The 23,929-nt window shown below is 44.2% G+C and overlaps 2 protein-coding genes across 6 annotated transcripts in view; both read left to right on the forward strand.

Annotated features, from left to right (window-relative positions):
* The first annotated feature begins 875 nt into the window (after positions 1–875).
* Positions 876–8,779, forward strand: LOC109882822 (alkaline phosphatase, tissue-nonspecific isozyme-like). Of its 2 annotated transcripts, XM_020474910.2 has the most exons (5): positions 887–1,724; positions 2,693–2,816; positions 3,653–3,818; positions 7,991–8,107; positions 8,281–8,779. In XM_020474910.2, exons 1-5 carry the CDS (start codon positions 1,663–1,665, stop codon positions 8,574–8,576), a joined length of 765 nt encoding a protein of 254 aa, XP_020330499.1. In that variant the 5' UTR covers positions 887–1,662; the 3' UTR covers positions 8,577–8,779. The 2 variants fall into 2 exon arrangements, 1 of the variants encoding a protein (XP_020330499.1); XR_004203932.1 differs by lacking the exon at positions 8,281–8,779 and adding an exon at positions 4,126–4,281 and having other exon boundaries at positions 876–2,354; positions 2,693–3,818; positions 7,991–8,103.
* Positions 8,780–12,452: 3,673 nt separating this feature from the next.
* The window catches only part of LOC109880509 (protein FAM131A), a 43,248-nt gene continuing 31,771 nt past the window's right edge, over positions 12,453–23,929 (forward strand). Inside the window, exons 1-3 of one of the 4 annotated variants that reach the window (XM_031795508.1) lie at positions 13,117–13,533; positions 14,997–15,082; positions 17,033–17,175. In XM_031795508.1, the coding sequence (XP_031651368.1) occupies positions 15,073–15,082; positions 17,033–17,175 (153 nt within the window). In that variant the 5' untranslated portion in view covers positions 13,117–13,533; positions 14,997–15,072. Of the gene's footprint in view, positions 13,062–13,116; positions 13,534–14,996; positions 15,083–17,032; positions 17,176–18,297; positions 18,961–23,929 lie in introns of those variants that run through there. The other 3 variants (XM_031795510.1, XM_031795511.1, XM_031795509.1) reach the window with 3 other exon arrangements.

Raw genomic sequence — 23,929 nt, forward strand, 5'->3', positions numbered from 1 at the left:
CAAGATTCTCTGGACTGATGAAATCAATATTGAACTCTTTGGCCTGAATTCCATGTGTCATGTCTGGAGGAAACCTGGCACCATCCCAGCATCATGCTGTGGGGATGTTTTTCAGCGGCAGGGAAAGGGAGACTAGTCAGGATCGAGGGAAAGGTGAATGGAGCAAAGTACAGAGATTATTGATGAAAACTTGTTCCAGAGCACTCCGGACCTCAGACCTGGGCAAAGCTTCACCTTCCAACAGGACAACGACCCTAAGCACACAGCCAAGACCACACAGGAGTGGCTTCGGGACAAGTTTCTAAATATCCTTCAGTGGCCCAGCAAGAGCCTGGAATTGAACCTGATTGAACCTCTCTGGAGAGACCTGAAAATAGCTGTGCAGCGACGCTCCCCATCCAACCTGACAGAGCTTGAGAGGATCTGCAGAGAAGAATGGGAGAAACTCCCCAAACACAGGTGTGCCAAGCTTGTAGCATCATACCGAAGAAGACACAAGGCTGTAATCGCTGCCAAGGGTGCTTCAACAAAGTACTGAGTCAAGGGTCTGAATACTTATGTAAATGTGATATTTCAGTTTTTTATTTTCAATACATTTACAAAGATTTCTAGCAACCTGTTCACTTTGTCATTATGGGGTATTGTTTGTAGATTGATGAGGGGGGGAAACTATTTAATCCAATTTAAAATGAGGCTGTCACATAACAAAATGTGGAAAAAGTGAAGGGGTCTGAATACTTTCTGAATGCACTGTTATAATGATAGCACCTACATTGCTCATGTGATGCCACATGCCTCCTGCCTGGGCCCGCATGCCACTCACTGTAACCCCACCCCCCGCAGTAACACAGCGCCAACACACCCTGCCCTCAAAACCACCCTCACACTGCTGTTTTCACTACTGACACTACTGAGTTCAGGGCTGCTTCTCTCTGCGTGTAGCTTCATAAATGTGTGTGTGTGTGTGTGTGTGTGTGATTTGAGTGTTAAGACGTGTTATGTTGAAAGACTGTGTAGTGAGAGTGTGTGGGAGTATATGTAAAAATCTGTTCATTAACAAGTTGCCATAATTATATGCATACATGATTAACTGGTGTGTGTGTTTGGCAGCTATCTCCCAGAGGAGAGCCCTTCATCCATCCAGTCGCATTGGACTCTATTATGTAAGTCATCATGAGTCCTTTATCTCCATGAGTCTACTGGGTTATTAATGATCTACTCATTTATGATCTGTGTGTTTGATCCCGACTGTATTGGCAGATCCAAGGTCGGTGTTTATAGTGTGTTTAGTGTAAGCTCTGTTCCCACACGTTCCCTGTTAGTGTGCCTTTGATCAACTGCTACAGTCTGTTCATCAATAAAGTCATAAATAAAAGCAATCATACAGAGCTGTTGTCTGTCACCACTGGTGTTGGTTGTTAGTCGCTACATTGGATATCTTCTTGTTCGGTGGGTCTATTGCTGAAGCTGCCAACCACTGGTTGGCCAGAATCAGTGGGGAGATCCCAAAGATACTAAATGGTGTGTGGCCTATGGTCAGTATCAGTCAGTTTTATGACCTGCCATTACAAATGACTGATGGTAAGGGAGGGCTGGAATATATTCCTCTGTTTCTCTGAGGGGTGATCAGAGAGAAGAACTGTCTTCTCTTTAGAAATCATCATGGAAACTGTCCATCGTGGCCCTGTGTCTGCTGGGAGTTTTGGGTTCAACCACAGCCAAAGGTAAGAAACCTGTCCATCGTGGCCCTGTGTCTGCTGGGTGTTTTTGGTTCAACCACAGCCAAAGGTAAGAAACCTGTCCATCGTGGCTCTGTGTCTGCTGGGAGTTTTGGGTTCAACCACAGCCAAAGGTAAGAAACCTGTCCATCGTGGCCCTGTGTCTGCTGGGTGTTTTGGGTTCAACCACAGCCAAAGGTAAGAAACATGTCCATCGTGGCCCTGTGTCACCTGGCCTGACTTTTCATCGACTTACTTCTAGACAGTCACTATTACTTTCTTCTGAGTTTTGTTTTTCATGATATGCACTCCTTTCATTGGTTTCTACTTTCCCTCTCCTCTCAAACCTTCTCACTCTCTCCTTTCAAGAACATATCTCCTCACTCCACTATCGGTCTTTCTCACCTGATCTCGCTCTTCTCCTACTCTTCCCTCTGATCTCCTCTTACTTGTCTTAAACTTCTAAACTCTTAAGTTCTCTTCTTTCACTCCTCTGTTCATCCTCCTCTCTCACCTTGCTACACAAGTTCTTCTGAATCTGCCAAATCAACGAAGTAGGAAACAACTATCTGCCGTCCTAATGGAACAGGACTGACTTTGACGCTGTGGACCCTGACACCACTGACTACCTTATGGGTGACTATTACTCTCCCTGCTCTGCTCTCTTCCTGCAGTAAAGCATTGTAGTATTCTGGAAAGCTGGGTATTTGGAGGTCACAACAAACAGTACTGCTGATGCTTACTGTATATCAATAGACACTGCAGTGTCCTTGGTTCTTTCACTTTCTTATACTTTGGAATAGAGTACCTCATCCTGCCTTACCTATTCTTACATCACTTAGCCTACATATTTATTGTTAACATTGACTAAGATGATACTGACCCCTTTTATTACACATCATTTTCACGGGCTGAAGTGCACTGAGTACGATCTCACTCTTTTTTTCTTACCTGATGAACCTTGTTCCCTGCAGCCCTGTGACCTGCACTTTTACGTGGAGAGAGACCCCACCATGGACCCGTCCATTGCTGAGACCACAGGAAACGCCATCCGCATCCTCAACAAAATCCCCAAGCGATTCTTCCTCCTGGTGCAAGGTGAGCAAAGGGTTAACCAAGCTGTCAGTCAATGAATCGATCCATCAACCCAATCCCAACAGGTTCCTCTTTGATATGGGTGTACGGTTGTTTGTTAAAATGGAATCAATCTATTGAGCGAATAATCACACCACTTGCTTATATAATTGAACACCAAGATGCATTGATTTCAAAGTGTGTGTAACCTTGTTTTTGTATCTTGCGTCAATATAGAGGGTAGTTAGTTGCGGTGCTGATGCTGTGTGCCTCTCAGCAAGACAGTTGGGGACTGCAGTACACTACATGTATCTGCAGACTGTAGTAGGATCTGCATGTGTTTGCCGCAGTGTGAGGAGGGGGAACATTATGTTGGGATGCGACATATTACTGTTCTACAGCGGTGGCTCTTGGGCCCAGGCCCTCATCCATCCTACCTTCAATCTGAGACACCATCCTGGGACCTGATTGTGCTGTTGAGTGTCTTGCATCTTCAACAATGAGTTTTAAATAACACATCGCAGCTGGCTTTAAATAGAGCTGGGCATATGGTGCACCGTACCCTCTTCTCCTGCTCCCTGGGGATCCAACATATTAGCCCAACTCCTCTCCACTTTCTCACTGCACTGATGAGGAGAACAGGAGCTAGGTTGGTTTTACTTGGCTAAGTTACACTTGTAGTAGAGTAATTTCAACTTTACTCCTTGTCCCTTACACACAGACCTACGGTCAGCTTACCTTCCCCCAATCTTAACCTTAAATCATTAGAGATGACACCACAATCCTGAGCTGAGATCAGTGTTTATGGGTAACTTCATCCTTCTCTTTCTCTCTGTGTGTCACGTGGGCGTATCGACCAGGGCCACCATGCCAGCAGAGCCTTGCACGGGACAGTTGCCTTTGACAATGACGTCGCCAAGGGCCTGGAGCTGCCCAACGAGGAGGAAACTCTCACCCTGTTGACAGCTGGCCACTCCCACGCCTTCACCTTCAATGGATACCCCTTCAGAGGCCAAAGCATTCTGGGTAAGCAACGACCTCACAAAAACTACTTTCTTCATGGATTATGGTTTGTTTTCCCCATAGAGTTAGTGTTGGTTATTTTAGTCATCATTCTGATTATAGGGCTTTTCCACTGCAGTGTTTTTTATAATTAAAGGGATGTTTGGTCAGCTGTTTTCAGTGGTTCCATGATTAGATGTTTGGGTCAGGTCATGCTAAGTTTATGAAATTACCAATAGTTATGTTGCATTAGTTTAGTAATGTGCTTATGTAGTGAAGCAGTAAGAATCTCTCCCCCCTTTACATACACACACCCTTCCTCTGTGGACAGGAACGTCCTCATTCCGACAGATCTCCCCCCACCTTCCTGCTCTGCACCCAGGGTTGCCATGACTGCAGTTTTCCGGCCAAATTGGGATACTTTGAAAACGACTACTTGGGCTACTTCTAAATTGCAACATATTAACCTGCTAGAACTGCTAGAACGGTGAGAAAGCATTGGACTAACTATTTAAGGCCACTACAGGTCTTTAAACTACCTCTGAGCAAATTGTTCTAAAGTCAACTGTTCTAATGTTGACTTTTCTTATGGATAACCATATCAAGCGAAGGGTTTTACTCATGCTCAGTTCTAGGGTCTGGAGTGCTGTGCGAGTGGGAATTTGAAATGGAAGGTTTGGAACTCCCTGGCGTGCTTCTGTTATGGAAAAAAAGTCCATAATGAAATTAGATTAAATGTATAGAATGATAGGGTGCATTTGTTGGCCATCAAGTAGGCTATTAATTTATCTGCCATTGTAGGTTACTGTAGCTGAACATTTGATACAATAAATACAGTACCAGTCACACCTATTCATTCAAGGGTTTTTCTTTATTTTTACTGTTTTCTACATTGTAGAATAATAGTGAAGACATCAAAACGATGAAATAACACATATGGAATCATGTCGTAACCAAAAGTGTTAAACAATTAAAAATATATTTTAGATTCTTCAAAGTAGCCACGCTTTGCCTTGATGACAACTTTGCACGCTCTTGGCATTCTCTCAACCAGCTTCGTGAGGTAGTCACCTGGAATTCTTTTCAATTAACAGGTGTGCCTTGTTAAGTCAATTTGTGGAATTTCTTTCCTCAATGCGTTTGAGCCAATAATTTGTGTAGTGACAAGGTAGGGGTGGTATACAGAAGATAGCCCTATTTGGTAAAAGACCAAGTCCATATTATGGCAAGAACAGCTCATATAAGTAAAGAGAAACAACAGTCCATGATTACTTTAAGACATGAAGATCAGTCAATCTGGAAAATTTCAAGAACTTTGAGAGTTTCTTCAAGTGCAGTCACAAAAACCATCAAGAGCTATGATGAAGCTGTCTCTCATGCGGACCACCACAGGAAAGACCCAGAGTTACTCCTGCTGCAGAGGATACGTTCATTAGAGTTACCAGCCTCAGATTGCAGGCTAAATAAATGCTTCACAGAGTTCGGACACATCTCAATATCAACTGTTCAGAGGAGACTGCGTGAGTCAGGCCTTCATGGTCAAATTGCTGCAAAGAAACCACTACTAAAGGACAAGAAGAAGAGACTTGCTTTGGCCAAGGAACACCAGCAATGGACATTAGACCGGTGGATATCTGTCTGATGAGTCCAAATTTGAGATTTTTGGAGGAGGCTGGTGACACTGTCAGTGATTTGTTTAGAATTCAAGGCACACTTAACCAGCATGGCTACCACAGCATTCTGCAGCGATACGCCATCCCGTATGGTTTGCGCTTGTCAACAGGACAATGACCCAAAACACACCTCCAGGCTGTGTAAGGGCTATTTGACCGAGAAGGAGAGTGATGGAGTGCTGCATCAGATGACCTGGCCTCCACAATCACTTATCCTCAACCCAATTAAGATGGTTTGGGATGATGGAGTAGCAGTCAGACGTCTTTGTCCTTCATCTTGTCGTGTCCCATGTACATATCTTTGTATATATATATTTTTTACATCTCTATTTATATCTTTTTCTTCGCATATCTTTTTATATTTTTCTAAACCTCAACTTCAAGATACTCTCCTGCAACCCGCCTCACCCAATGTGGTGTGGATCTGTTTTTTCTAAAGTATTTTTATTTACCTCGGAACCAGAATCCCCCAACAGAAGCTAGCCAGCTCAGTAGCTACTAGCTAGTAGTCAGCTAACCACTGCTAGCGGTCATCAGCTAACCTTTAGCTCGGAAAGCTCTTGTGAGTTTGTACAATGCGACTCAAACCAGAGCATACTGTACCTATTTTCTCTCCATATCCCCAGATTCCTTCCGCAAGCCCTGAACCTTTTCACCCAGATCATCGCAGCTAGCTAGATGCAATCCGAGTGACTACTCCTGACAAATGTCTGTCCCGAAGCAAGCACCAATTAGCCTGGAATCAACAGCATTGGTTTCTGAAATGATTGCCACGCCTGGTTCACCAACTACTTCTCTGATAGAGTTCAGTGTGCCGGACCTCTGGCAGTCTCTATGAGATGTCACAGGGTTCAATTCGAGGGCAGACTCTTCTCCGTGTTGTCACCAAAGCCCTATATACCACCCACCACTGCGACCTGTATGCTCTCGATGGCTGGTCCTCACTTCACTCGCCGCCAAATCCACTGACTCCAGGTCATCAACAAGTCTCTGCTAAGTAAAGCCCCACCTTACCTCCGCTCACTGGTCACCATGGACTGCAAAAATCACTGAAGCTGGAGACTCATCTCTCCCTCACTAGCTTTAAGCACCAGCGTCAGAGCAGCTCACAGATCACTGCACCTGTACATAGCCCATCTGTAAATAGCCCATCCAACTACCTCATCCCCATACTGTATTTATTTATTTATCTAGCTCCTTTGCATCCCAGTATCTCTACTTGCACATTCATCTTCTGCACATTTACCATTCCAGTGTTTAATTGCTATATTGTAATTACTTCACCACCATGGCCTATTTAATGCCTTCCCTCCCTTATCCTACCTCATTTGCACACACTGTATATCGACTTTTTCTACTGTATTATTGGATTGTATGTTTGTTTATTCCATGTCTAACTCTGTTGTTGTTTGTGTCGCACTGCTTTGCTTTATCTTGGCCAGGTCACAGTTGTAAATGAGAACTTGTTCTCAACTAGCCTACCTGGTTAAATGAAGGTGAAATAAAAAATAAAAAATGAGTTGGACCGCAGAGTGAAGGAAAAGCAGCCAACAAGTGCTCAGCATATGTAGGAACTCTGTCAAGACTGTTGGAAAAGCATTCCTCATAAAGCTGGTTGAGAGAATTCCAAGAGTGTGCAAAGCTGTCATCAAGGCAAAGGTTGGCTACTTTGAAGAATCTCAAATATTAAATATATTTCGATTTGTTTAACACTTTCTTGGTTACTACATGATTCCATATGTGTTATTTCATAGTTTTTGTCTTCACTATTATAGAAAATAGTCAAATAAAGAAAAACCCTTGAATGAGTAGGAGTCCAAACTTTTGACTGGTTCTGTATGTTGAAATGACAATATAACTGGAGTCATTGCAAATCAATTTGCCACTTGTGTAGCCTACCTGGAGCTGCAAACATATTTAATAAATAGCCTAGAACCCTGTCTGCTCCCCCCCTTTCCCAAGGTGTCACCCCTCACAGCTATGTTTACCTCCGCGGTGGTGGTGTACTCCACTAGACTGACTCAGCCTCTGCCCGGGAGACGCCACTGGCACTTTGACATTTCCTCTCCCCTGCAATTACAGAGGAAAACAAACAGCTTAGATCTTTCTCTCTTTCCCTCCCTCCCCTCTGCCTCTCCCTCCCTATTCTCTCTCCCTCCCCTTTCCACCTCCCCCTCTCTCCATCACTCCCTCTGAGGCTCGCCAGCATTCAGGCCTCCCTCCCTCCGTTTCTCCTTCCACCTCTCCCTCTCTCTCTCTGAGGCTCCCTATTGTTCAGCCCTGTCTCTCTCTCACTCTCTGTATGTGTATGGCTCCCCAGTGGTCCAGCCTCCCAGGTCTTGGTGGTTAATGCAGTAGTGAAACACTGCGCAGTTCATCAGTAGGGGCGGGAGAGTGTAGTACTTCATCTGAAGACTCAACAACCTGCTCGGCCCCTAGCTCCCCCAGGACACGCTCCTCTCTCACTGTGTGTGTGTAAGACCTTTAAATTGTGATTAACCCCGCTGTGTGTGTGTTTCACAGGGAAATCTAAACTGTATGGGAAGGATATGCTGCCTTACACAACCGTGATGTATGGAAACGGCCCTGGATACAAAGTCGTAGACAACAAGCGCCCTGCCAGCCATAAGGTGGACACAAGTAAGAAACCAAAACTAGTATCTGTTCTTGTATAGTTTTTCACTCTTACAATCATCCCTTCTCAGTTGGCCTTCTTTATAAAATTTCCTCCTGCTGCATGTTTATCTCTCCAGTCCATATTCACATATTTATTAATCTCTCTCCTCTCCTCCCCCTCTCTTTCTCTTGGTCAGAGTGGAAGGACTACATGCAGCTGTCTGCAGTGCCCATGGACACTGAGTTCCATGGTGGGGAGGACGTGGTGGTACTGGCCCGCGTCCCCATGGCCCACCTCTTCCACTGGGTCCAGGAGAAAAGTTACCTGGCTTACACTGGCTGTGTGGGATGGGACCTCAGGCACTGTGAAGGTAGACCTCAACACACCAACAGGATCCTCATCACTACTACTGCTGATGATAGGAACAGTGCACCATCCCAGGTACCCTCCATCTCTCTCATTACTGCCCTACTGGCTGCACTGCTGCAATAAGAGACTGGTGGAGGTGGAGAAGTGGAAGGGAGAGTAAGAGAATGAAAGTAGAATAAAAGGGATCCGTTTTGCTACTCGCCTTAAACAAATACATGTGCTCTTTAACAATATGATTTTGTCAAATTATTGTAAATTATGAGAATACTCACATTTGTATATGTTTATTTAAATAAATAATATATTTTCTGCTAATAAAAAAGTATATGGACGAGAAGATGACCGTTCTGCTAACTTTGTCTTCATTTCAGCCCTGAGTCAATAATAACACGTTGGTTAGTCAGAGGAAAAGTGCTGTAGGCCTATTTAGCAGTGTGATGAAACCATAGAAGGATTAGGATTGGGGGAATGACTGGTTCCCTCCTGGCGGCCCAAGCCGTTTGATCTCCTATTCTAATATCTGCGTCGCTAATTGAGGATCGAGGGCGCCAAGTGTTTGATGACATTACTACAGCAGGCCATTAATAATGCACAATATTTAAAGATCACCTATTTCCGTCGCATAATTACAGATTATGGTAATTATTTTGTACAGCTGTTGCAGAATTTGGCTATTACGAGTGTACGGACCCTCCTTGCACCCAATTGTCTCTTATTTTTAAAGCATCAGGTCATTTCCTTGTAGTTGTAGACACCCTTCAAACTATTGCCATTGTATTTGTGTAATTGTATAATCCACCATCCGCGTAGACTACTTGTCGAACAAATAAGAGGACCACAATGGAAATTAGTCTGTAGACTGCTTGTCGAACAAATAAGAGGACCACAATGGAAATGAATCTGTAGACTACTTGTGTTTTGTGTTACGTTAGCCTACTGTGTACTGCTATCTCAGCCAAGCCTAGACAATTGATTGAGTTTATTAAAATAGTTAGTTGGATCTCAGAGCTATTAATTGCAATATAGCCTTAGCAAATTTATCTTGTGCGTCTGGCTTCATGCTGCATCACTCCGCTGCACCGCGCAACAGGCCTTCTCTTGACTCAGGTGTTGTTACACAATACGGCCTTTTGGTGCCGCTAGAACACAAATAAATCAGTTCGTGTGTGTGTGTGTGTGTGTGTGTGTGTGTGTGTGTGTGTGTGTGTGTGTGTGTGTGTGTGAGAACTTCAGGTTTCTGCAAATTTGATGTTACGAAATCGAGACAGATCGCGCAACGGTGGGTGTAAGATATTGGACAGGTAGGGTATCAGAGAAGGGGTTATAGAGGAAAAAATATACAACAAGCCGTCTACACTAAAAAAATAGGGGTTCAACAAGGTTCTTGCAGGAACCTAACTGCCCAACTGCAATATTTTTATTTGGATTTGAGAAGACAGCAGGTGCAGGCACTTAAATTGAGATCTTTCCATTTTTCAGTTAAGGTAAGGTTTCTCCTTTTATGATCTAAAATTATATTGTTTTTGATGATACCATCTATCTTTTCATATTACTGCAAATTGCGGTCTTATTTCACACTTTCTCCCTATTAAAACATTCTGAAAATGGACACAAGTCAATGGATATTGTTTAACAGAGGTAAGAATATGTTAAAGAAATAGCTGCATTGGGCACAGATGACTGAACTGCTGACTTATTTGTGTGTGTCTGCAGGTATTCTGACGAGGAGGCACACAATGGACACTGTCAAGTTGATAAGGCTAGTGGAACCTGACTATCCATGTATCACCAGACTGGAAAAATGTATCTCTGAATATGATTAAATATGTAATTGTAATACAATTGGTATTGGTTGTCTCATAAATCTATGCAGATCACATATATCATCTACAATTAATTTGAATGAATGGCTTCTCTAAAACCTTATAGGAATCAGTCACAGCAGCCATCTTCCTCCTCCCTGACCTCTTCAATGAAGATCCCAGAGGTCTCTACATTATGGACGAGGTATGTCTATGAAAACCTGTCAAAAGTGAAGTTTTTTCAGTCACATACTTTTTACCACAAAAAAACAAGATATGACTACTGTCGTACACGTTTTGTTAATCATCTGTATAATGATATATTTGTTATATTCACAGACTTTACCCACCCTAAACCTCTGATGAATATAACAGGAAACCTGTTTGATCACCATGCACTGCAAAACCATTCTGGCTATGGATATCCTACAGAGGGCATCAACACGCCAGAGGATATACCTATTGGACTTGCGGCTGGGAGTGTGCCTCAATTGTATTTTTGTATTCTGCTTTGCCACTAAAATCATATTATAAACTGGGTGGTTCGAGGCCTGCTGTATACCACGGGTATGACAAAACATGTATTTGTACTGCTCTAATTACAGCGGTGCTGTAAAAACTTTAGTATTGGTATAACTGCCACAGGTGGAATCTGAGTATGTACGCCTATTTTGACCGCTTTTAGCTCAATTCCAACGCACCACGTTGGCTGTCCATAATAACTGTGAGAGAGGTTTCACCTGGCTAGAGCTAGTGATTTTAAAAATAATCGATCGCAAACATTTCCTCGCTTCCAGAGCGAGAAGGGCAGAGAGGTAGACCACCACAGCGCGATGCATAAGTAGGCTAGCCATGCACCTGCTGCTGTTGTTTTAGTCATCCTGATACGTCTATTAGAACCCCTCCAACAAAGCTTTCCAAATGCCCCTGCAAATTGTGCGAGTACGCGAGTGAGAGAAAATTAGTAGGCCATATATTAGAGATACAGAGCGAAATACCATTACTGTGTCCTCCCTTCCTGCCATGCATGACTTCTCACATCAATACTTCTGTCCAATACACTATAGTATCACATATGGAGTTTCCTCATTACTCAGGCCTGATTAAGTCACAGACCTGAAGGTTGTGGAGCTTCACTGCGTTATGTTCTCATTTCCATCGAAACACCGCGCATTTATCTAGGTTATTTTTTACTTTTCACCCCTTTAGATCCCTGGTAGGAGCTGCACCTCATACGAACGCTTTCTGTGAAACGATAATGTCGGGCAGGCGATTAGAAGAAGTGGGTACGTGGGTCAGCAGCAGCAGCTCGAGCGAGCTATGTTTAGCGTCATGGTGGGCGTTTAAGAGAGAAGAGGACTGGAGATGTTACAATGCATGCAGGCCTACTTTTTTAAATGCTTTGTGCGTCGTGTCACTTATATCCCATTGCCTAGTATAAGGCAAGGCTAAGTATGGTCTATAGGCTAAGCAATATGCAAAGCACATAGCTAAGGTTACTGCCTTTCTAGGGAGTATTTCCTAGCCACAGGGCTTCTACATCTGCATTGCTCTCTGGGGTTTTAGGCACGGTTTCTGTATTACCACTTGGTGACAACTGCTGTTGTAAAAATAGCTTTATAAGTAAATGTGATTGACTGATAGCCTGTCTATGTATGGTCTTGACCACCTGCCGACTGGCCGTAGCTATGTATTTAACTTTCCACACACGGAATAACCAAATAGGGGGGAGAGTGGTCCTTGTCCCTAAGATGTCGGCACAAATACGAGAATAACCAAAACGTACTCCTGATTCCGGATTCTTTCGTGAAATGCCTAAGTGTTGTATTTTGCAAGGCCGTCAATTATAAGCTTTCATCTTTAAAAGCTATGATTGTAAAGTTTTAATCAGGCCTTGCATATTTAACTAGACCCTACCCACAGGAGGTGAGTTAGATCAGTTGAACAAATTGTAATAAGTTATCTCAGTGGGCTTCCATCGGCCCTCACTAAAATCGCATCTGCTGAGAAATGCAACTTTGAATTGAGAACATAAATCCCGAACTATTTCTTTCTCCACTTCTACCCCCTCCCCTTTCTGAAATGCGCTGGTCCTTCCACGGTGACATCCTCCAATCAGCTCTCTTTCAGCGTCCAGTAGAGCGAAAAGGGAGGTGGAAACTCGGCCTTGTGTATAAAGTCAGTTTTCGGATTTTTATACTAATGCAACCTGCAACTATTCTGCTAGCCAAGGCCAAGTGACGCTAGTAGGCTAGAGCTACACGAAGAACGCGGGGCGACCCCTTGCCGGTGTATGGATTTCACTGGTGTGTGACGACGAGGGGGGAACCCCCACCAGCGGAGCGTAAAGCCAATGCTAATGCCACCGCCTCGTAGCCCAAGCAGACGTGCGCTGTCCAGCCGCGGTGGTGCTGAAACACCAGCATCGATTCTTCCCTCAGTGACGTAGGGAGAGAGGGGTTCGGTTAGGCTACAAACAGGTAGATTAATTTTGTAATAATAAAACTGCACAAAGACTACACAGAAGCCATAATGAAAATGCAGAACTTGCAAGCAAGCAAAGCAGTAACAAAAAGCAAGTGAAAACGGGGACGAACGTGCTGGACTTTTCCCCGCCCTCGGCGTCACTCGAGGGGTCTGAGCAGCACGCGGTATCCTTGCGGAACCCAGAGAAGACTCCCGGGAGAGAGAGACTTCAGATCTATAAGGTACGCTCAGGTCGTTTTTGCAGAAAGAAAACGGGTGTGGGTTAGGCTACTCGTCTAAGAAGCGAAAATGGGCTGTGTTGGTTCCAAAACGCCAGTTGGTAAGAGTTCTTGAATTTTGTTGTGATCCTAAAAGCACGTCCCAGACAGCCTGATTTGTGCATACATCGAATTGTGTAAATTGGGCTGCTTGTGAAGTCTTGTGCACGGAAAATATAAGAGGTGCAATGAGTCGTTTGTGTATTGAACTAGACTGTAACCCTTGCTTTCATCTTTGAGATTAGAGATTTCTAGATTGACCAGAAATATGTTGACAATATTCAATCAGTTGAGAATAGGGAGGGACGGGAGCTTTCTTCTGGAGAAGCTGCAGCAGATGAGGATGGAGTGCTAGCATCAAGATGCCGCGAGAGCTGATCTCATATATATTTTTGTTGGGCGCGCTAGGCAGGAGAGAGTGAAGTGCTTTTTCTGCTGTTAAAGGATGCGGAGCTGAAGGTTTTATGTTTGAATGACAAGACTCTTCCGGCCGGAACCATGGTTTTGACCGCATTGACCCAGTTTAGCTGGAAGGTAAGACAGCATATTGCTCTTATCTACGCTTTCTGTCGTGATGTTATCCGGGCTATTACAAGAGCTATTCTTACAGACATAGCCGTCATTCAGCATAACATCGTTGAATTGACTAAGCTGTAATTGGTCATTTTTAAGAAATAGGGGGCTACCCTCGTTCGGAAACGCATAATTTGAATAAAATATATCACTGTGTTGGGACATAGGCTACATAGCCCACAGACTGATTTGCTATTTCCGATTGACGAGCTTCCTCGGTTGACACCGCAGTTGTCATGTTCTCCCGCTGGTTGTTTACAATATTCTGCCAGTCTGTCGGTCTCAGTCCGCCTAGTCGATGAAGCTCTTACGTGCCTTCCCGTCTCCTCTTCAATGGTGTTTCCCACCGAACGATCCCTCGCTCCGTCCTGGGAATTAATTTGATGGGGCCTTGCAGAAGCGATAAATCACACGCTCTCCACACATCCATCCATCAGTGCAAACAACCATGTAATCACACACACACACACACACACACACACACACACACACACACACACACACACACACACACACACACACACACACACACACACACACACACACACACACAGCAAGCGAAATACAATATTTTTAGCAATATAAACAAACCAGTGCTGATCTATTTGATATGCATATAAATCTGGAAGCCAGGCCCCCTAATTGCTTATCAATTATTTGCTCCTTCAGACCCTTGATAATGACTTGTAGGCTAATGTGCTACCATCGCCAGAGCGCCTATCAGCACTTGTCAGGACTGTGACATGTCAATGTAATAATATTGCTGTCCATACTACTGACTTAGATGGGCTGCTTCAAGCGTTCTGTCTTTGTAACGTTCTGTGTCGTGTATGGCTGTCTGTCACCCCAGTAATAGCCTACAGAGTCCTGTCGTTGTTGTAGGCTACAAGACAAGACCCAGTTGTTTGCCCATTATAACTCTATGTAGATGACATCACCACGCAGCTGGCCTTAACATAATTATGTTGATTTCCTCTTTCAGTGAGCCCGGAAGACGGGACGCGCACGGCCATGGTCTATGTATTGTTTCCACGACAACGACAGAAAGCAAGACACCTAAAAGCGTTATAGACACTTGCTCTTCAAGCAGATACATGTAGATTTAAAATACACTGATATCTAAGGCTAGATGGATAAAAAAGCATACATGAACTATAAAAGATATAGCATAGAGCATATAAAAAAAATATGCAAATATGACGGATGTCCGCGAGCCTTTCATTTCCTGGTGATCCGCTCTCTTTTGATACACGCGGCCGCATAGACACTGCTGCACAACCTGACGTCGTTAGCCCTTCAATTTCAAAAATCCCAGGCTATGCCTATAGGATTACAATGCCCCCCCCCCCCCCCCCGTAGTTTTCTCTAGGCTACATAGGCTTTTGAATATGTTTTTATTTTATTTCGTCCTATTTTTTTTACAGATTGGTCCTCATTGCATTTCTCTGTGGACCAGGGACTTTATGGAATCATCGAGGTTGCCATGAGACACGATCACATATGGGTTGCGGTATTGCCTTTGATTAATTTGTTTATTTAAGGTCTTATATAATTAGGCCACGTTCAGCCTACATGTTGTTTGTGTTGTGTGGCTACTACTGTGATTTAAAAAAAGGTCATAACCTGATCCATTTGTCATTCCAGAGGCAAGTGAAAATCATTGTTTACATGGCAGATATTAGACATCTAAATATTGCCATTTAGCTCGGCAGTAGTGCGGGTTGGTAGGCTTTTTGTGTTTATTGGTTTGCTAATTCTCACCAACACGATCTCAGCATCAAGTCGATTCCGTCGTCATAGAAACGGTTAATGAGGTGTGTGTCTCTCTGTGTGTGATCCAGGGGGGGTAACAGAGTGGGCATTACATGTCTCGTCTACCCCAAAGCAATATGTATGTGTGAGGGTTGAAAATCAACACACATCAAAAGGGAGCCACCGGGTCAAATGACAAACCAACACCTTCCAAGCACCTTCCATGAATCTAATTTACCAAACAGCGCGTGGATCCATCACCTCTCCGAACAATACTTTAATTAGCGAGCGAGCCATGGATTCCAAGATACAAAACACCCCGAGGCATTTGATCCCAACAGATTCAATTAAATGGCAGATATTGAATCCTCCTGGAGCGAGCAACTTGAGCTCGTAAGTGATGAGGCCAGATATATTGGGCTTAATATCAGAGATGGGTGCGGCGACTAATCGAGCGAAGAAGAGTTCTTTTCACATGCTGTAACTAGAAACTGTTCTCTTGAGAGGAGAGCAAAGGAGAAGTTATCCTTTGACATTATAGACCCACTCTGATTACTGAAAGGAAATATCCAGTAGAGACTGAGGTTTTTGTAATCAACTGATACTAAATGGCACTTGTCATTCATTATTGGCACTTGCATGGTTGATTATCTAGTCATGTTGCACTCAGCCCCACAAGCCTATCCATTGAAAACAGCGATCACACAGTGCACTGGAGACTAGAAGCTGTCCAAATGCTGAAACACCTATAGGGCATTTCCATGCTTAAGTTTTGCAATCTTGGTCCATCCTTCAGAGATAAGTTTAACAAATAGAATTATATACAATATTTATCATTTTTGTATTGAACGACTGGTGGAAACGATTAGCTAAGGAGTACCGCCATTGTGCCAAGTGATGACGTAAGCGTCTAAGAAACAAGGCCAATTCGATCTATTTCGTTTTTGAAAGTTTTCCCACGTGCAAAAAAAACAAAAGCACGCGCACTGTATATTTCTAAGGATAATTTAAGTAAATAATATTTTTCGAAATTATTATTTTTAAAGAAATATATTAGGTCTATTTCTCTGAATTGTTATTCAATTAAGTTTTTCGCGGTGCTAATTCCAGCCCGAGGGAGCTGGTTGAAGGGATGGTGGCATTTGAGCTCGCTCGAGCACAACGTGCCCATAGTCTTTTTTCTCTCTTCCATTTAGGCCTTTTGGTTAGTGCCTTGGCACTCATTCATAATGGAGGGCGGTTGAAATGCATGCAGCCAGGTAAAGGGGTGTTTGGGTAGAACATAAAATGTGTATTTTGTCATAAAGAGATGGCAATTATATCTGCTTTATTTGCTTAGCAGGGATGGGCACTGGCCCCCTCTAACCTACACTGACCTCCTTGTAGCTTAGTCTGTGTTGCCTGCATGATGTGGCATGATGTGGCATGACTGCAAAGTGGATGTGCACGAGGACAGTCCCCTCCCATAGCCTCCCGTGGTATCTCACTTCAAGTGGACCCTGTCGTTTTCATTACTATTTTAAATCGGTTTTAACTGGGGTTAATAGTTGGCCTATTCTAAGGGACACTGCATTGAGATACCACATAGGGCCCGCAGAGCATTCTAAACGCTACCGCTGGGTTAGCCCCCGCAGTGGATGCTTAGTCCCTCTCGAGGCAGGGTTGGCATGGTGATTTGCAGTTTACCTACGTTCTCTCCTTTCGACAGTGGCGGTCGACAGTCCTATGTTGCGCGTGGACTGGAGCGAAGCAAACTCTGTGTCTGACCTGGAGCTCTTGGGGAACACGCGGACCTGCTTGGCTCGCAGACACATTCGCCACGCGCCCCTAGAGACACTGGACCACTACGAGGTGCTGATTCTCAGTTTCACCCTTTTTTTTGTCTCCGTCCGCAGTTACTTGACACTTCAGCGTCCCCTGGCCCTGCCGCCCAGCTACAGCTATCATACACTGTGTATCCATGCGCGACCCTCTATCGCAGGATGTTTTCACTGGAGGAATGCTTATTGATTAGGCGTATACTGTTTACTCGATAATACGCTGCATGAGGTGGAACATCATTTTCATCTCTGTTATAATGGGTGCGTTTACATCATATTCCATCAGCCTAAAGCAGCAGTTCTGAACGGAACATTTGTATCACCAATATGCTTATATGTTTTAACTACAGTAGCCTATTCGGAATATAACTACAATTAGATAAACCCTAGTGTTGCTCGTTTATGTGTATATTTTGTCTAATGTAATGGGATCGCCGATAATAGACCGAAAGGGCACCCAAATAATCACAGCTGATGGTACCCTAGCTCTGAATTGAGTTATCTTCGAAGTCAGCAGTAATTCGCGATGTGAAGCAGAAAATTATTTTCTCAACCTTTTCTGGTTTAATAATTACCTAATTAACTAAGCCGTCCAAGTCGTTAACGAGTGATTCCGCTTTGGGTTTCTTCATTTTGGTTTTCATTAAATGTTCACCAGTAAGTTTTCTAATTATTATATGAAGTCATTCAAAGTAATTAGCAATTAATTTTTAATTCAGCTTTCAAATAGGAATCTCAGTGGCACTGAAAGTAATGCAGTTTTGCCTTGGCCTAAATGCAATTAAACAGCTCTACTAAGGAGATTTGGACGGTTGGGTCGGCTGCGGCTCCGCGGCCAACGCTGCAGTCTCATTTACTGTGTAGGCTCAGCACTTCTGACTGACTGCCTGGCTTTGTACCCGGAGGTTGGTCGCAGTGCCACGTTGACATTGGGTTGACTTGATTGTTCCTTTCGGAGTAGCTCTCTGTCACGATTTATAAATATTATTTATTGAATGGCACAATTTTATAACGATTAGGCTATATCTAAACAATTTCAGGTATAGGCCTATCCAGAGGTGGAAACAATTCTGCAATGAACCGGATTGTATATGCCTATTTAATTGTGTCCATATTATCTCTCGCTATTGACAGTCATCTGCAGGCTATGGAGAAGTAAATAGAAGTTAGAAGGTTGCTGGAATAATTCACTCAAAGCTAATAATGAATCCGTCTAATCTCATCGATCAGTGCGCACCATCTAGACGTCGCAATGAGCCAGCGCGTGGCTGCAGGAACGAGGAGATGATTAGCACCGCCAAAACATTCCCCTCTCGTCTCTCCTATTTTCATGGCTCTATTGAATATCTCGGAGCTGGAATAGAATAGAACTGTCGCAGATCGGTGCATGCATGCCGGTTGCCAGACGGATGCTCCGCGAGTGCACGTGTTTCGGCTCGTCCTCTCTCCACGTTCAACAAGCTATATAGACGACGCATCTGTTCGTAGACCAGACAGTGTCGCCTCTGAAACCTATAGAGAGCATTTGAGGCTTTGGGCTTCCAGAGGAACATATGAACGTACAGCTAGACTGAGACAATGAGTAAAATACAAAGGGTTGGAGCAGAAATTAAACGGTATTGTGGCTATCCGTGGTGCATGTGACGTAATCTATAGCAATTCTCCTTTGGTAGAAAGTCGATTAACGGAAAACCGTTTTCGAAGCACATGCATAGGGTCACGAGGAGGCGAGGAATCGATGTTCATCCTATGTTCCATGGAAAAGCTGCTCTTCTGCGAGAAAATAAGGGGCGTTGTCACGGATGAAGGAACACTGGTATGACATTTCACTGATGTCAATGATTTTGTAGCTAAGGATGCTTTCTTGCATGCAATATTTGCGTGTGTGTATGTGGGTGTATTTGTGCGTGCAGCCAGTGTGCGCGCGTGCGTTTGTTTTTGTTATATCATGTTACAGCATAGCCTACTTGCGGAAATGCCTCATATTCAGCGTATTCAATTCAAAGGAACTGGAGCAGAGCTGCCCAGTGCTGGAAAGCCTGTGGTAGGGCATTGCTGTGTCTCCCTGTCGCTATATTCACGTCACTCTGGCACCTGGTGTTTTGCAACCTATTCCTCTTCATCCGTCTGTGTTGGGATGAATGCCGCCGAGTAGGGGAGAGTGGGTGAAGAGGTAGAGTGGGTGACGGTGGTGTAAACTGTAGTGGCCCCCGGGGTCTTGTGAAACGCGATGGCATGCCATACATATCTCTCAGATTGTCTTCAGTGATCTGGGAGCTCCTCTTTCTCGTTCTCTCTCCTTTGCGGCGCTAGAGGATTATCACGCCTCAATGGTGGTTGATATAATCGCCAGCGCGTGAACATCTGAGCTCGCGGGGCCGCTGCCTCAGGTCTGTTTCTAAAATTGTCAGTATTTAGAGCGCTCCAAAAACTGTCATTGTGTTCTGCTTCTGTTGCTAATGATTCTACCGTCATGAATTAGCAATGCACAAGCTTGCCATGGGATCAGCTAGCTGTCGACATAAACACGCGGACCAAGCTAGGCTATAAAAAGCGATGGCGAACAAAAGCGCGTGTCAACACCAGATGCAAAGTCTGTGGTGTGACTTTACAGGACGAGCAGACCATCAGTAGCGGTGCGTGGGTAAAATCACTTGGGAAGCCAAGCCAGTAAAAAAAGCCATATTGCAATCTATGTGTTGTGATAATAGCATTGCTTTTTCTATAACCTTTAAGTTTATATGCCTTGAGACCGTGATATATAGGCCTAAAGCTGAGACAAGATGACACAGTGGCAGAATAAATTCAACCACACCTTTGTTCCATTACAAAACGGGAGAGCAACCTCTGTCCGGTGAAGCCCACAAAGCATATGGCATGTAACAAACAGTTACATGACCTACAGCATGGTGAAGCAAGTTCATGTTTCCGACATTTTCGGACCACTAAACAACTATTGATTTAGAACCACTGAGAGTTACCGCAAGTCACAAAGAAACAGGAGCTGCCTCCACTTCAACTTTTTCAAAAGCACCATTTCGTCTTCAACATTTCAAAATAATCAAATCACCTATGCTTAGTCTAATACAGTGACAACTAAAATATACCAAAAAGTATTTAGTCCAATCAATGTAAGCTAAGTATGATGTGGCTGTCCATGGTTCTGATTTGTGTCATCCTGCCATCCTCCTCTCTTTCATGTTGACGAAATGATCAATGACTCTGTCATACAGTACACTATTTGTTGTTGTCCTAGGCTACCTGCCTAAAACGCTTGCTCGCTAGCCTAACTTCCTTTCATGGGCAACGTTAGCTAGTTAATATTAGTCATCTACATCTAGCTACACATTGCACTTTCATCCTCTCAGGCCAGGAGCACAATGTATGCATTTATGGTTGGATCAAAGTCACTTTTATAATCATTGTTCAGTACAGATAATTAAGTCAAATCACAAGTCCATCCATGGCTAATATAGGAAAGGGACAATTATTTATAGCCAGCCAGCCAGCCACCGGAGGAGAACACAATAAGATGTAACAATTTAAGTTGTTTCTGTTAATGACATATTTCTCTTGATGTGCTGTGATAGGAGTGACACCAAATCCATACTGGCTTCCCTTTATATATTGTTTTGGTGCGCCAGGACCATTCACAGTTGAGTTCACTCAGTTTAGCTCCACGCTGATTGGCTATTATTTTATTGTTGTTTTCATCAAGGGAGGCCAAATGCTCGCTGGATTGCATTCCATGCATTCAGTGCTACAGGCGGCAACCATGTTAATGGCCAGACAGCATCAGATACTGTAGATGGCCTAGTCATGGAGACAGAGGGGTGCTGTTTCGCTCACCCGGATGATTTCTCTGGTGAAATTGAAGGAAAATTATGAAAACACATGGAGACAAAAGATACATTATTTTATCTTTGTACCTTTTATCTTGGTTAATTTTTTGGGGAAGCCTGGCTTCCCTTGGCATCCCTGAATATATGCCACTGCAGACCATAACACGGGAGTAGCATAATATCTAGATTTCATAGTTATTATACACATTCCTAAAGCATTTAATCCCTCTGTGCTGAATGACTACTGCCCTGTCGCCTTGACATCCTTAGTAATGAAATGCAGTGAGAAAATTATGAAAAGTCATATTCTCAGCGTCACCATTTCAATTTGCCTATCAGCCCAGCAGAGGAGTTGATGATGCCATTCTTACTCTCCTCAACATGGTCTACAGACATCTAGAGGGTGCCAAATCCCATGTCAGGGTTTTGTGGCTGCTGGACTTCCTGAGCCAACGGTCACAGCGTGCCAAAATAGGTCCCCACGTGTCGGACATACGCAACACCAACACAGGCTCTCCTCAGGGATGTGTTTTGTCCCCACTCATGTACATCTTGTACACTAATAGTTGTACTAGTTCCCATCCTGACAGACACCTCGTTAAGTTCTCTGCTGACACTGCCTTGATCAGCCTGTTGCTTGATGAAGAGGAACACCATGGCCCGGTCCTAAATGACTTTGTAGAGTGGTGTGACGAATCACACTTGGTCCTCAATGCCAATAAGACCAAAGAGATGTGCCGAGACTTCAGGAAGTGTACAACACCTACCTCTGCAACATCTATCAGAGGTCAGAACATAGAGATTGTAGAGGAATACAAATATCTTGGTGTCCTCTTGGACAATAAGTTTCAGTGGAGTAAATGGACAGACCTGATCTACAAAAAGAGTCAACAGAGACTGTACTTTCTCAAAAAGATTGGATCTTTTCATGTTAATTGTACTATACGGACTCTGTTTTACAAATTTTTCATTGAGAGTATTTCAACTTTTTGTATTGTTTGTTGGTTTGGCAATGCCAATGTCAGCCAGATAAATATGCTGAGAAGAATTATCACCACAGCAAGCAAGGTACTGGGAGTCAAACAGACAGGCCTGGATGAGATCTTTAAGGTCAGGGCCCTCCACAAGGCTCACAAAATAATTTTAGACCCAAGCCACCCCCTGTACCCAGACTTTGAACTACTCCCCTCTAGGCGCAGGCATAGGGCATCCCTCGGCAGGAAAAACAGAACTAGACAATCATTTGTGCCAGGTGTGATATCCCTCCTAAATAGCTTGGGCTAATGTTTCTATCTGCCCAGTAAGATCAGCAGGCTAATGTTCCTATCCACCCAGTAAGGCCAGCAGGCTAATGTTCCTATCCACCCAGTAAGACCAGCAGGCTAATGTTCCTATCCACCCAGTAAGATCAGCAGGCTAATGTTCCTATCCACCCAGTAAGACCAGCAGGCTAATGTTCCTATCCACCCAGTAAGACCAGCAGGCTAATGTTCCTATCCACCCAGTAAGACCAGCAGGCTAATGTTCCTATCCACCCAGTAAGGCCATCAGACTGATGTTAATGTTCCTATCCACCCAGTAAGATCAGCAGGCTAATGTTTCTATCCACCCAGTAAGACCAGCAGGCTAATGTTCCTATCCACCCAGTAAGACCAGCAGGCTAATGTTCCTATCCACCCAGTAAGGCCGGCAGGCTGATGTTAATGTTCCTATCCACCCAGTAAGTCCAGCAGGCTAATGTTCCTATCCACCCAGTAAGTCCAGCAGGCTAATGTTCCTATCCACCCAGTAAGACCAGCAGGCTAATGTTCCTATCCACCCAGTAAGACCAGCAGGCTAATGTTCCTATCCACCCAGTAAGCTCAGCAGGCTAATGTTCCTATCCACCCAGTAAGACCAGCAGGCTAATGTTCCTATCCACCCAGTAAGACCAGCAGGCTAATGTTCCTATCCACCCAGTAAGATCAGCAGGCTAATGTTCCTATCCACCCAGTAAGATCAGCAGGCTAATGTTCCTATCCACCCAGTAAGGCCATCAGACTGATGTTAATGTTCCTATCCACCCAGTAAGATCAGCAGGCTAATGTTTCTATCCACCCAGTAAGACCAGCAGGCTAATGTTCCTATCCACCCAGTAAGACCAGCAGGCTAATGTTCCTATCCACCCAGTAAGGCCGGCAGGCTGATGGTAATGTTCCTTATCCATCCAGTAAGTCCAGCAGGCTAATGTTCCTATCCACCCAGTAAGGCCATCAGACTGATGTTAATGTTCCTATCCACCCAGTAAGATCAGCAGGCTAATGTTTCTATCCACCCAGTAAGACCAGCAGGCTAATGTTCCTATCCACCCAGTAAGACCAGCAGGCTAATGTTCCTATCCACCCAGTAAGGCCGGCAGGCTGATGTTAATGTTCCTATCCACCCAGTAAGTCCAGCAGGCTAATGTTCCTATCCACCCAGTAAGTCCAGCAGGCTAATGTTCCTATCCACCCAGTAAGACCAGCAGGCTAATGTTCCTATCCACCCAGTAAGACCAGCAGGCTAATGTTCCTATCCACCCAGTAAGATCAGCAGGCTAATGTTCCTATCCACCCAGTAAGACCAGCAGGCTAATGTTCCTATCCACCCAGTAAGGCCAGCAGGCTAATGTTCCTATCCACCCAGTAAGACCAGCAGGCTAATGTTCCTATCCACCCAGTAAGATCAGCAGGCTAATGTTCCTATCCACCCAGTAAGATCAGCAGGCTAATGTTTCTATCCACCCAGTAAGGCCAGCAGGCTGATGTTAATGTTCCTATTCACCCAGTAAGATCAGCAGGCTAATATTTCTATCCACCCAGTAAGACCAGCAGGCTAATGTTCCTATCCACCCAGCAAGACCAGCAGGCTAATGTTCCTATCCACCCAGTAAGGCCAGCAGGCTAATGTTCCTATCCACCCAGT

This window comes from Oncorhynchus kisutch, linkage group LG18 (genome assembly GCF_002021735.2).
Source record: "Oncorhynchus kisutch isolate 150728-3 linkage group LG18, Okis_V2, whole genome shotgun sequence".
Taxonomy (NCBI): Eukaryota; Metazoa; Chordata; class Actinopteri; order Salmoniformes; family Salmonidae; genus Oncorhynchus; species Oncorhynchus kisutch.

What these genes read in the sequence shown, in the direction of transcription:
- LOC109882822 (XM_020474910.2), top strand. Translation starts at nt 1,663, where the DNA reads ATGGAAACTGTCCATCGTGGCCCTGTGTCTGCTGGGAGTTTTGGGTTC. An exon ending in GGGTTCAACCACAGCCAAAG is followed by an intron (nt 1,725 to 2,692) that starts GTAAGAAACCTG and finishes TGTTCCCTGCAG; the next exon opens with CCCTGTGACCTGCACTTTTA. An exon ending in CAGCCATAAGGTGGACACAA is followed by an intron (nt 8,108 to 8,280) that starts GTAAGAAACCAA and finishes TCTCTTGGTCAG; the next exon opens with AGTGGAAGGACTACATGCAG.